The sequence below is a fragment of the Cygnus atratus genome, chromosome 7 (assembly GCF_013377495.2).
Source record: "Cygnus atratus isolate AKBS03 ecotype Queensland, Australia chromosome 7, CAtr_DNAZoo_HiC_assembly, whole genome shotgun sequence".
Classification (NCBI taxonomy): Eukaryota; Metazoa; Chordata; class Aves; order Anseriformes; family Anatidae; genus Cygnus; species Cygnus atratus.
This window is the reverse complement of record NC_066368.1, coordinates 2,685,101-2,697,534: the sequence shown is the minus strand read 5'-3', so window position 1 is coordinate 2,697,534 and position 12,434 is coordinate 2,685,101. Positions and strand designations below refer to the sequence as shown.

Below are 12,434 nucleotides of genomic sequence, written 5' to 3'. Positions count from 1 at the left end.
GGGAGCTTGATTTTTTTTTTTTTCTTTCAGGAGTGCATCGAGCTGACAGTGCAAGCTTTTTGCCTTTTTTTTTTTTTTTTTTTTTTAACCTAAGGGTAAACTGCCAGGATTTGTTCTCATTAGGAGGAGAAATGCGCTGAATGCAGCTCCATTCATTTCAAAGGCTGGCTGGGTGGCAGGAGCCAGACCAGTTCCTTTCTGATATCCTAAAAGCAAAACACGAGGTTGGTTTGTTGCATTCTTTTTTCTTTTTCTTTCCTTTATCTGGTAGCAGTGGGCTGTAAGGACATGCATAATCTCCTCTTACTAAACTCTGATGCAGGAAGTGGATACCTAAGCTGTTTGACTTCTTGCTTTTTCCTCACGAGTATGTGTGCTGAGGGTCAGTCCTCCATGCAGAGCTGTGTGCTCTGCTCTCTTCTCACAAGCAACTTTATTTCCAAGGGCTCATATTTTGTAATTTATCTTGGAGCAGGTGCTTTCAAATCCAGGCAGTTTACCCAACAGCTGACGTTTGTGGCCTCTTTAGAAACAGGAGCACTTCTTCTCATGCCTCAGCATCCTGCACAGCCCCCATTCAGCCCAGCACCTCACTGCTGCCTTACAGGGTTGTCAGTGCATCTCTGGGGAAACAGAAAGAAGTTTGCAGTGCTTTTCTGCATCCATCACCTGCTGCCTCTTGCAGCTGTGCTGGGTGAGCTCACCTGTGCTGTGACCCGCATGGTTTGTGCCTCCTCCTCAGCACCCAGTTCAAGCAGACACCCAGAAATGGGAACGCTTACTAAAAGAATCACTTCTGGTTTCCCATTTCTTCCGTTGCGGACACCACCTCAGTATGACAGAAGCACGGAAGCAATGGGGAGCCACTCCTCTTCAGAGCAGGAGCCTCCTCCCCTCCGACACTACTCTGCTACAACTTCATTTCTCTCCAAGCCAGTGCCTGATACGAGCGTAGTTGCGCTGCGTGATGGATGCTGGCGTAGCACAACGGTGACAGATGGGTGCTGGAACTGTGTGAAAATTTTTGCAGCCAAAGCAAAACTGGCAAATGTTTGACTTCCCGCCAGTTTAGCTCGCGGGTGCAAAATATCTGAGGTTTTAACTGAAATGTTTACAGCAGTGAAAAGCAGTTCTAGGCCTGGTTCTTGTCAGCAGTGGAGAGGAGATAACATCGCTTATTGCATTGACCTATCCCACTCCTCAAGTCTTAGAAACCCTCTTTTATACCCCCGCCACTCTGCCTCATCTTACTTTTAGTCAAATGCTTACAAAACAGACACTCTGCTTTGATTCCTTTGAAAGAGCACAGCTGTAAAAAGTATAGGGCACTTTAATCCTGAAGCTTTATTTTTTGACATAAATAGTGAGAAGTCGCCTCTTGTATCTTCTCGTACTCTCGTCAGAGATGCTATTTTTTCCTTTATGAATATCTCTTGCATCATACGACAGACACCAAGCGTGACTGTGAAAATCCTATTGTAAAGGAAAAAGGTGCAATAAAAACTTGTTCTTGTAGCTGCAGAGGTATGGAGCAAAGGAGCAGAAGGCGCTGACTGCTCTGCACTGTGCTCGTCTCCAGGAACATGTGTGCTGAGAGTGATTTCACCCGGCAGTGTGCTCCCTGTGTCCCTGCCCAGGGAAAGGTCGCTCTCGTCTGCTAAATTTCCTTTGGCATAGATTGGAGTGCACCCCTCCTGCGTAGCTCTGCTGTTATGTATGGTTGTGTAGGCATTATATACCAGTTACGCTGTACATAGGGATGAGAAAGTTGTCCATAAATCACTAATAAAGCCCATTATTTGGCATTTCCATGGGGGCAAAATGACAGCCTAACGCAGCTTGTGGGAGAGCAGCCAGCCCCACCCAACGCAGGTGCGGCTTTATGGGACTTTATGGTTGTGTTATCAAATGTCTATGAATAGACTGCAATCAGGTTCTGCTAAGGTTTCTATAGACGAAGAACTTAGATACAGGGCTGCTCTGCTGTCTTGTTTAGGCTGTTGCCAGTCCTCTCACTACCGCAGCGCTGTGCCTCCCCAGCTGGGCTCTGAGCGAGCTGAGCCTGGCCAGGGGTCGGTGCCGCACCCCTGTGGGGTTTGGTGTGCAGTGACTGGTGGTGAACAGGCTTGTCCAGGTGGAAAGGGGGCTGCAAGCCCACCCCTGTTTGCCAGGGAAGTGTAGTAAGGACTGCAGGAGAAGGTCCTGGAGCAGGGAATGGATAGCAGCAAGAATTGCAGGCTGGATGAAGCACCGATACCATGTGAGCACTTATCTCCAGCATTCCTCGTTCGTGCTGCTTCTGCCCCTGAGGTCCCAGAGAGCAAACGCAATCCAGTCTCTTTGATCTTCACCTTTGGACCCAAAGGGCGAAGCAGAGCTGCATTCACAACGCACTGGTGTTGGTGCAGCCAAGGCAGTCAGGGCAGCTCTGTCCTGTGGCCCGGAAGATCCCAAAAGCAGGAGGTGGGAAGACCCGCTCTGTGCTGTGCAGCAGCAGGGCTGGCACAGACGTGGCTTTCAGACAGGCAGAGGCAGCACATGAAGAAGCGAGCTGCCCCCAAGCCCTCATGCTGCGGCTCTCCAGGGCTGGCCATGGCTGCAAAGGCCCCTCAGGCTTGCAGTGGCCGGCAGCTCTTCGTGCCGCTGCCCCTTCCCTTCTAGAGGTGCATTTGCAGCGATCCCTCCAGCAAAATTAAAAAATAAAAATAAAATTAAAAAAAATCCCTGTATGGTGCCTCAAGTCCCAGCCCGATGGCTGGCGCTGGCATCAGGCACTTCTGGTGTTTCTGCTCGGGGTGTCTAGGCAGCATGTTTGCTTATAACATCTAACATTGTAAGGTATAATCAATCTGCTTTGAAGGTGCAACTGGCTATTTTGTTAATTGAGCTATACACATACCTTCAATTTGTACATAAATTATTGGTCGTGATTGTCCACATTAAATAGACTTTCTTTTACACCCTCTTTTCCTTAGAAGAGAATGACGTCTTTTGATGCATTTTCAATTGGTCTTTCCTGTTCTTTCTTCTTAGAATACCTTGCGCAGCTGTAGAAACAAATGATGACTATAGTACCACAGCTAAAAAGAATGTGAAGCAGCAGGATCCAGTAGGAATAATCGTAATTGTGTTTAGATTTGATATGATTTGATTGAATAGAAGCACATTTGGTGGCCAGCTCTACAGACAGGTCGTTGCCTTGTACGTTCACGGCAAAAAGTATCATGACTACAAGCGTGAAGAACCCTAGAAAATATAAATGCAAATGTTAGAGGTGGAAACATAATATTATTTGTGTTATAAATATTTGTATTAAGTACCTATATAAATTGCTACTTGGAAGGATTCAACTTAAATTGGTTAGAATGTCAGGACTAGAACAAATGAGAGTAATATTTTCTGTTAATAAAACCTGAGAGCATTTAAAGAACTGTTGTACCATCTAGTAGGGTGGATGTTTTGACATTGGAAACTATCTTCTGCTAAAATGAATGGATTCTTATTGACTATCTTTAGATAAGGCTATGTAAAGTCCTTTTTTTTTTTTTCCCCCATTGCATTTGGTGCTGATGCATATAATATATTCACCCCTTGGGTGATTTGCAGGTTGCCTACTTGATATGAATGCAAATTCATGGAATATGTGGTATAAGACCAACTGGATAAGACCTTGAGTAACCTGGCCTGAGTTCAGTGTTGGCACAGCTTTGAGCAAGAGCTTAGACTTGGAGACTTGAGGTTCTTTCCTACCCAAATTATTCAACTACTGTGATGAGCCAAAATGAGATGTCTTGGATCTGTATCCATTTCCTACAGTTGCCTTAATATAGATGGAGTTCAGTTACTTTGATATACTTAGCCAAATAATGTTTTTACTTATTTGCTTTCATAGTGCTAGCAGAGGTACAATCTCTGTACACTGGTGAAAATATTTCTATTCCTTCCCTCCAGATGCACCACCCTGCCAGTTCTCCTGCTCACAGAGGTTCAGGTTTTTGCAAGGAGGACACTGGAATGTCAGGCCATCTGGTGCAAGATTAAGATCCTTCTAGATACATATCAAATGATGCGTGATTTTTCAAAAAAATATGCCCACGGTAGGATACACTTCCAGGTCATTGCACTTGGAGGGCTGTAAAAAGTAACCACAATCCTCAGTCAATGTGTGGGTTTACTTTCTCACTAATATTTCGTTTGGCAAGCTCTTTCATTTCAGGTCAATTCTTGCAGATCCACACTACGTAATTGTAGCTGGGCCTTCTTCTGCAATGAGACACCAATCTGGTTGTCCCAAAAGTTGAGTAAAGGTGTAATTTAGGCTTTTGCTCTTTTTTTTTTTTTAACTGTTTCAAGACATCCCCAGCTGGTCCAGCATCGATATTTATATGCTTGCTGCATTAGTCACAGCTGGAGTAGGGTGGCTTTCACACCTGTACTTGCTACAATTAAGGCTGTTCTTATCCCTGAATATGATTCCCTTTTCCCTGAGGTCAGATTCTGGCCAAGGCAGAGCGCTGAGGGCTTTGGGGACCAGCGCGTGGTGCACAGCCCAGCTGCCGAGCTGTCTGCAGGTGAGGTGGGCACGCAGACCTGGAGCGTGCCTGAGGGACCTGTGCTGAAGGACCCCATAATCAGATGTCTTAAAAGGATTTTTTCTCAGTGCTAACCTAGTATTAGAGGAAAGCGTAATCCTCTCGAGACGAATCGAGTGTGAGAGCTGCAGTCATTACCGTGGCAAGATGAAGAGTGTAGCAAGGTGCATTAGGAGAAGCCAGATGCAAGCCTGCTGGTTGAATGAGAGCCTGCACCTCCAGGGAGCTGTTTGGCAGAGTTCATGGCTCTGACAGCTCAGCATCTCTACCATTTTTTCTGCTTAGGGAATGTTAAAACTTATTTTGATCTCTGCAAGTGTTTTTAGAGAGGGAAATAAATTTTGCCGTGACTCTGCCCTTCTAACCACCTCCCCTTTGATGTTAATGCTGGTTTAGATGTGTTTGATTCAACACATTTTTCAGAAGTGAAGCTATTATCCATCCCACAGATTAGACCTTAGAGGCCTAATTTGGAATGCAGGTAACCCAGGAACAGTTACGCTATAAATACCATAAAACAGTGGCGTAGAGTTTTTAAGAGGTTACAAATTCCACGTAGTCACATACGTGGACACAATTCTGTTCTGGCTTAACATTGTGTTTGTCAGCTTACTCTGTTCTCCTTGACGCGCATCGTGTTTGCAATGATGTGACACCCCAACAGGTGCAGTAGCATCACCTCATGCATTTTGCTACCAGTGAATCCAGCTTCCTGCTGGCTGATACCATCGCTTACAGTAATGCTATTTTACCAGTATGTAAAATATAGCTTTAAGATAACCCAGCAGATATGGTTAAAAAACAAAACCAGCTGAACAGAACACATTTTCAAGTGTTTCTTTTTTTAAATATATATTTCTTAACCTTGGAATCAATGAGGATATAGTATTAATCTGTGGAGCATGCAGAAAGTGTTCAATACAGGACACGTTACTCACCACCTATGGCATTCCAGGTATAGACTCCAATGGGTCCCAGAAACGTCTGGTAGGGATTGCTCACAGCGTTAGTGAATGTAAACCCTGAGCTCAGAAGGGAGCTCAGTAAACTGAGGACCAGAAGCACAATAATCGTGATGTTGATGCCTTTCGTTCTGGTGCTGTTCAGCGTTTCTGCAACTGAAAGAGAGCGGCTCAGTGGTGGGTGCCCAGCCTCACCAAGGGGAGGACAGATTCAGTGCCTGGGGTGTTTAAACGTGCCCAGCAAGCTAAGGGTTTACTGCTACATAGCTGGTTGTAATTAAAAGCTAATAAGCAGAGAAGTGGCTGAGCTGTAGAGACCCAGCTGTAGCAGGAGCAGTAGGTTTGGCACAGTGCATGAACCCAAAGCTGCAGTGGGGTGAAGGTATCTTCATCTGAAATAAGTGCATCTGCTAATCCTGCTGGCACACAAACTTCATGGGCAGTGGGCTGGGTAGAAAACTTCTCTTCCCTAATATTTCTGAGAATATTTCATCTTGACAAAGCTTGACAAATTTTATGGTAAGCCTGATGAGGAAACTAGCTGTTCCTGCCCATCATCCCCCAGGTGTCTGGTGACTTCTACAAATGCCTGATTTAAAACTTGGCTCTAACTGTAGATTATTTCCTTTTAATGTAGCAGCAGTCCCCTCAAGTGGAATAAATCTGACAAATGGAACAGCTTCTACAAGTCCAGTAAAGCTGTTAGCTTGGCAGGGTCAGGTGTGTTTGTAGGACAAATGTGCCTGAGCGTGGCCGCCCGTGGACGGATGAGGTACGGCTGGCCATTGAGCTGCTCTTCATACCCCGGCTGGATCTGTCTCTTGCCATGCCCCACAGAAAATAAATGGGTGGGGAGAATGCCTCCTTGATTTTTTTTTTTTTAAAAAAAAAAAAAAGAGCAGCTCCTGCCTTTTGTTACTTGTGGAGGACGGGTGCATCCAGGGCCCTGCTCCCCCATGAGGGTGAAGAGAAGCTGCTGCACGCCTTAGCATCGAGCATCCTGGCTCCTCTGCCTCGTGCTGCAGCTTGTTGCACTTTCCATGTGCAGGCTGTTCCAGGGCAGTTTCTGTATTTGTATGCATGGCTGGCCATAGGCACGCAGCACGTACAGTCGTCACTCCCTCCAGGACTGTAACCGTTTTTATTGTTTTTGCCTAAATCCTCCTAGTTATTTGGTATGCTGCTGATAATAAGGGACACAAATATGGGTGCAATATACTCAAAGTGTAATTGCAGTATAGCTGCATTGAAATATATTATTTTCCTTTCAATTTAAAGATTGAATAGGCATCTATAATGTGCCTGTGGCTGCCTTAACCTATAACAAGTTTGACATCAGTGTTTTCATGCTCTATTCAAAAGGCATTGTGATAGGCAGCCATTTACAGGAAAACTTCCCTTCTATGCTGCTTTTAATACAAAGCCTTTACTGCAGTGTTCATCTAGCATATAAATTGGAGAAATCATAGCAGCGAAAATAACAAAAACATAACAAGCACATAAAAAGAAAATAAATACTCAGAACAAAAAGAAGAGCTATTGGAAATAAATTAAAAGGAGAGCTTCTATCTCATTTACCATTTTATTCTTAGAAGTTAATTTCTCTTTGAGCAAATGGCAGGTAAGGATGTGTTATGGAAATCAGATGCAAATTTAAGCAATTCTCCTAGAAGAATAGGAAAGAGGCATTCAGGGGACATCACTCAGTTAAATGGAGGTGAGCACAACACCAGCTGCACCGTGTGCTTGTGCTGAAGCAGCCTCACTGCTGGGGTATTGCCTACCTCAAGGAATAGGTCTGGAGCTGAACCAGGCAGGTGTGGATAATTTCCCTCTGGCAGCCTCACTTAATTTTATCACTCAGAACATCTCCAGAGTTGACTGGCTACATCTATGGCACCCCCTCATTGATCTCATTCATCCCTGACAATGAGCTGCAATTTAAGAGATGTAATTTTGCCAGATTCCACTTGTTGCAGGCATGCCTGCAACAGCTCAGGACTTCTAAAGGTTTTAAATAAAATGTTGTTTTTGTGGTGGAAGATTTTTTTCTAAATAAAACGAACTAGAGGACTCTACAGTAGTTGATCTACTTGAATGTGATCTATAATAACCCACAACTGGATAACCTTTGCATGAGTGCAAAATAACCTAATTCCAGAATGAAAGCAGAGGTTTTTGCCTCAACCATCTCTCCTTATTTTCCTGTATCATCTTTTATTTTTTTCATCTGTAACTCTCGTGTGGTCAGATTCAATTTCCCAAGCTTTTAGTGACCTATGCGTGAATGGCTTAAAGGCTTCAAGCCAGCCTTAAAGCCTTTTTGAAGCAGTGTAAATTTGGCAGCTTTCACTGGTCTGTGATCACTTATCACACAGAATGAATTGCTCATTAAAAAAAAAAAAGAAAAAGTTTAACTTTTTTACTTTTCATGAGGTCACCTGGAAACTGATGGGTCACCTGGAAACTGATGGAAACTTTTTTTTTTAGGAGATAGAAAATGAATCGATTCCCCTCTGCTGTAGTGAATTTCCGAGGCTTCCTTGGGTGCTGTTGTTTCGCTGGTTGCTGACGCCCAGCTGACCCCTGACTTGACGGGCTCCCCGGGTGTGCCGCTCCCTGCACCTTGCTCACCGTTTTTATGTGTTTGACTTGGAAATGAGCACAGCTGTAAAAGGCCTTTTGCAACCTTTTACGTGAATAGGTTGTATCTTTCGGAGACAAATGACTAGAGAGGCTAATGAAGGCTCTAAGGAGTGACGTTACTTAATAATATCTACGTTTGGCCAGATCATGCTGCTCATCCCCAGGGCCTCTGAAGCAGCTGTGTCATTTTCTTCCTCTGTTAAGATCGCTTGTGGCAGTCTGTTAAAGGGTCTGCCCTGGCCACGCAGTCCAGGCACTGTATACTTGTGGAATCTGTACTCCTTTTTTTGTCTTTCATCTTTATGCTCAAAAATTTATTTTCATTGTGTGGTTTTTGAAAACAATGTTGTTTTCTTTGTTGATAATCTGCTTTCATATGGTCTTTTACTGTAGCCAACCTGGATGGTTGCTAACAAGTAGTCTAGATAGCCAACTTATCTTCTTTGAATTACTCTTCAATATTTATTTTGTGTCTTCCATTCATTCTCCTTGATTTACACCCAAATATGAAAGTGCCATCTGGAAAACACCCAGAGACCTCATCAGGGCACGCTTGCTGAGTGCCAGTTCATGCTGTGCTGTATAAGGGTGTTCATATCGCTGCCTGCTGCTGCTTGAGATGTCAGAGTGGAGAAATCATGGCAATTTGTTTTTCCATAGTACAGGCAATCCATTTACTAAAGGACATCCTACTGTCTTAGGACAACCTGGCTATTTCAATTCAAAAATAGCATGTATGTATGCAGTTCTGTGAAGTATTTCTCCTGTTTCCGGAATGCTTGGAATCCTACTTAATACAAAATGTGGCAATCATACCTAGCGTAGAGCCTAAGAAGTAATTTTAAATGAGTTTATTTTATCTTGAAGCTATGCCTGACTGAACTGGGGAAGGATACGGGCAAATCCGCATTTAGACTACGGATGAAGCATCTCTTTCAGTAGCTATTGAAAACAACTAGCAATTCCTGAAGCTCACTTGATTTGTTCATCTATAAATGGCTTATAAGTGAGAATTGCGATGACATTTCCTAAACGAAGAGCACAAAAAATTAAATCTGGAGAAAAAATCACCACCAACAACTGAATGCACGTAGACCATGCCAAGAATTGAATCCTTTACTGATGCTTGTTATTAACTGTGGTTAAAATATATAGGGTGCTCGTGCCCAGACCCTGGGATTTGGTGGTGTTAGTTCCTGTGCAGGGAAAGGCAAGACACATGCCCCGAATTCCTGCCAGACTGCATCCTCGCCCTGCCATCAGCTCTGCATGGGTGGACTCCTGTTTTCACATGGCACCCTATTAAAATCAGCAAGAGCCCGCCTGCATGGAGCACAGTCTGGGGCTAGATCCAACTGGCATGAAGAGATATAATCATCTATAAACTATTTTTATAAATATATATTTGCTTTTCTAAAAATTACTTTGATTATTCTGATATGACTGTAAATACATTTGCTCAAATGACTTGTGATTTTACATTTGTTAGGCAGTGATCTCAATATTCACTATATGCTTTACTAGGAACACTGCTATACTCAGTTTTTTCATTACAATTTGATTGTTACAATGTCAATTGGCTTGCATGGTATAGCTCTGTCACTGTGGTAATTGGGGTGCCTGTTTTACAGATACAATTTCTGTACTAAATACAGTGGGAAAGAGCTGGGAGATGGGAACCTTTCATAGGCTTAGATCTGCTGTGCTCTAGCTACATGGTTTATTTGATCGTAGTGATGGACTACATCCTACCAAAAAAAAGAAAAAAAATTCTTAAAGTACATCTCATATTTCAAAACTATCTGATATACTCTTGTAGTAAGGTTTCTTTTGACTGCCTTTTTTCACTTTCAGAGGTGTGTATGGGCATTACTGCTTTGAACCCAGTGTGATAGCAAAGTTATAGAAAATGGGTGCAAATCCTTGAACCTTGCAGAATTGTCCAGGCTTATCTACCTTTGGGCTTTTTGAATACTTGCATTAACATAGACAGAGCTACTTGTGCATAAATGCATCTTTGCTGAACTGCGTGAAATCCGAATCAAGTTTGCGGTTTGTGTTTGGTATGCATCACTTCTTGTTTCTCTTTTGCTTTTTCTCATGTTTTGTTCCTCATACTAAGATTTTTATGCTTCTGTCATTTCTTTCTCAAAGGTCACACTAGGTAAGCCCCCTTCTAATTTTCCTCTTATTTTTTTACCTTTATTTTATTCCTGTGTAGCATCTCTCCTCCTTAGTCCCTCAATTGTTCTGTTCTCTTTGTATCTATTTAATTATTTAACCATTTTAATTTTTCTCCTTCTGGTAAGAATTTTACCACTGGGGATAAATACCAAGAACTGTAGTCGCACAAAAAAGCCATGTTACATATCAACAAAAGATAACATTTAATTTGAATCTTTTTTTTTTTTTTCTGAAGTGCTATTCTAATAGTCTGGATTCAAAATCTTATCCTGGATATTTTTGGAAAGTCATGATGATGAGGAGTCACCTGAAAACTATGCCTTGGGTGGGGGAAGCAAGGCCTTATAAAAGATGACGAGCTATGTTGTATTACATACTTCATAGACTATTATTTTTAAAAAGACATGAGCAAGTATACATTTTGAAAATATTAAATGCTTCTGTTTAACAATATCACTTAGAACTGGAATGGGGTGGTCTTGAAGGAAGAAATAAAAGGAATACTTTCGTTAAAGTTTAGGTCAAACACAAGTATAAACACCATATCTGTCTAAATTAGTTTTACATGTTTGGTTCTTCTCCCTTAAGCAGTTCCTCTCAGAACCTCCTTCTATTAAAATGATGCTAATTTGATCGTAGGTGGCAAAATGTTTTAAATCAAACAATTAAGTTAACATAATGAAATTTAGAGGAAACCAAATTAGGTTTGTAATCCTTTAATGAAATGCTAATAGAGTGTTGCTTTCCTATTCTTCACTTAGAGCTTCTGAAAATTAAAATCTATTTCACACGGAGTTCCTACCCTGTATTTTTTAACTTGTTCGGAGGCATAGGTTAAGGTCACAGATAATCAGAAGGTGCTATCGGCAAGAATGCTTCCGTATTTATCTGCAGTTTCAGGGTCTGATTTTACATCACTTAAATTCCTGAGCTGGTCTGTAGGTATTCCTGCGTTCCCTCGATGCGTTCCCTCCCCACACAGGTGCAGGAAGGCCGGGCTGCTCCTACGGTGCCCCTGTGCCACCAGCCCCCCGGCCTCCATCGCCAGGCATCGCACCACTTACCTTGGAAAGTAGAGTCTGAAACCTGAACTCCGGCTTGGAAGGTCTGGGCACAGGTGCCGCTGAAAAGTCCGTAGGTGACGGTCACCGAAATGGTGCCGTTTGTTCGGGAAAAGTCGACTGTGCTGCTGATCCATCTCTGGGTTCCGAGAACGGCACAAACGATCACGAAAGATAAAACACTGGTTAAAAAAGCAGCTCCGAACATGAGTTTTTTTTCTCTGGTCGGCATTTTGGCAGACAGAAATTTTCCACAGGTTCAGGGGATTTTCTTCCTTTCGGCCCTGCTTAGCGTGAGGTTTTCTCCTTTCACTCTCTGGAATCTGCTCTGCGTGCTAGCTGAACGCTATCCTGGTAAACTTTAAGCAAACAGCAGCAGTAATAAAAATGTAAAATAATTGAACTTTGGTCTGGAGGAAAGGCGTTGCCATGGCTGCAATCAAACTCCCCTGACAAAGGCCAGGAGGGATTTGCCACCGGGGCTGCCATCAGCAGGTGACGTACTGGGCTTACTGGTGCGGCTTTGCCCCACGAGAGGCACCAAGGGCAGCCGAGCTGCTCACATCCCCAATCTCCAGAGCTCTGCTGGAGCCCAGAGAGAGCAGGTCTCCATCTCCCAGCTCTCCTGCTGCTTTCTGGCAGATTTTTATTTCCCAACGATATTTCCCTATTGTTCTTGCCTTTTCTCACGAAAGGCTGGTACCTAGTTGAGAAGCAATTTTTGCTAGCTCTATATCTAGACCACTTTGAAAGCAAGGGATAGATTCTGATTTATTATGGTGAGGATTGATAAATGTTCCTCCTCTGTCCAGATCCCCTGCTTGCTTAACAGCTCTCTTCTGAGGTCTCTTAAATACTTGATGCTCTTTGCAAAAGGTCTGGGTTGCTCCAGGCTTTTTTGGGGTAAGGAGTTTCTATGTAGTATCAACGAGTTATTTCCTAAGGAAAAGCTTTAATTCTTAATTAAATTCCATATATTTTCTCACAAT

At 43.1% G+C, this 12,434-nt stretch overlaps 1 protein-coding gene across 1 annotated transcript; it reads right to left on the bottom strand.

Annotated features, from left to right (window-relative positions):
- Positions 1 to 2,971: 2,971 nt before the first annotated feature.
- CLRN3 (clarin 3) lies at positions 2,972 to 11,677 on the bottom strand. The gene is made up of 3 exons (XM_035547632.1): positions 11,449 to 11,677; positions 5,531 to 5,710; positions 2,972 to 3,246 (listed from the first exon to the last, which is right to left on the bottom strand). The coding sequence occupies exons 1-3, from the start codon at positions 11,675 to 11,677 to the stop codon at positions 2,972 to 2,974; spliced, it is 684 nt and encodes a 227-aa protein (XP_035403525.1).
- Positions 11,678 to 12,434: the final 757 nt, after the last annotated feature.

What these genes read in the sequence shown, in the direction of transcription:
- CLRN3 (XM_035547632.1), bottom strand. Translation starts at nt 11,677, where the DNA reads ATGCCGACCAGAGAAAAAAAACTCATGTTCGGAGCTGCTTTTTTAACC. An exon ending in TTCAGACTCTACTTTCCAAG is followed by an intron (nt 5,711 to 11,448) that starts GTAAGTGGTGCG and finishes GCTCTCTTTCAG; the next exon opens with TTGCAGAAACGCTGAACAGC. An exon ending in TACCTGGAATGCCATAGGTG is followed by an intron (nt 3,247 to 5,530) that starts GTGAGTAACGTG and finishes TATATTTTCTAG; the next exon opens with GGTTCTTCACGCTTGTAGTC.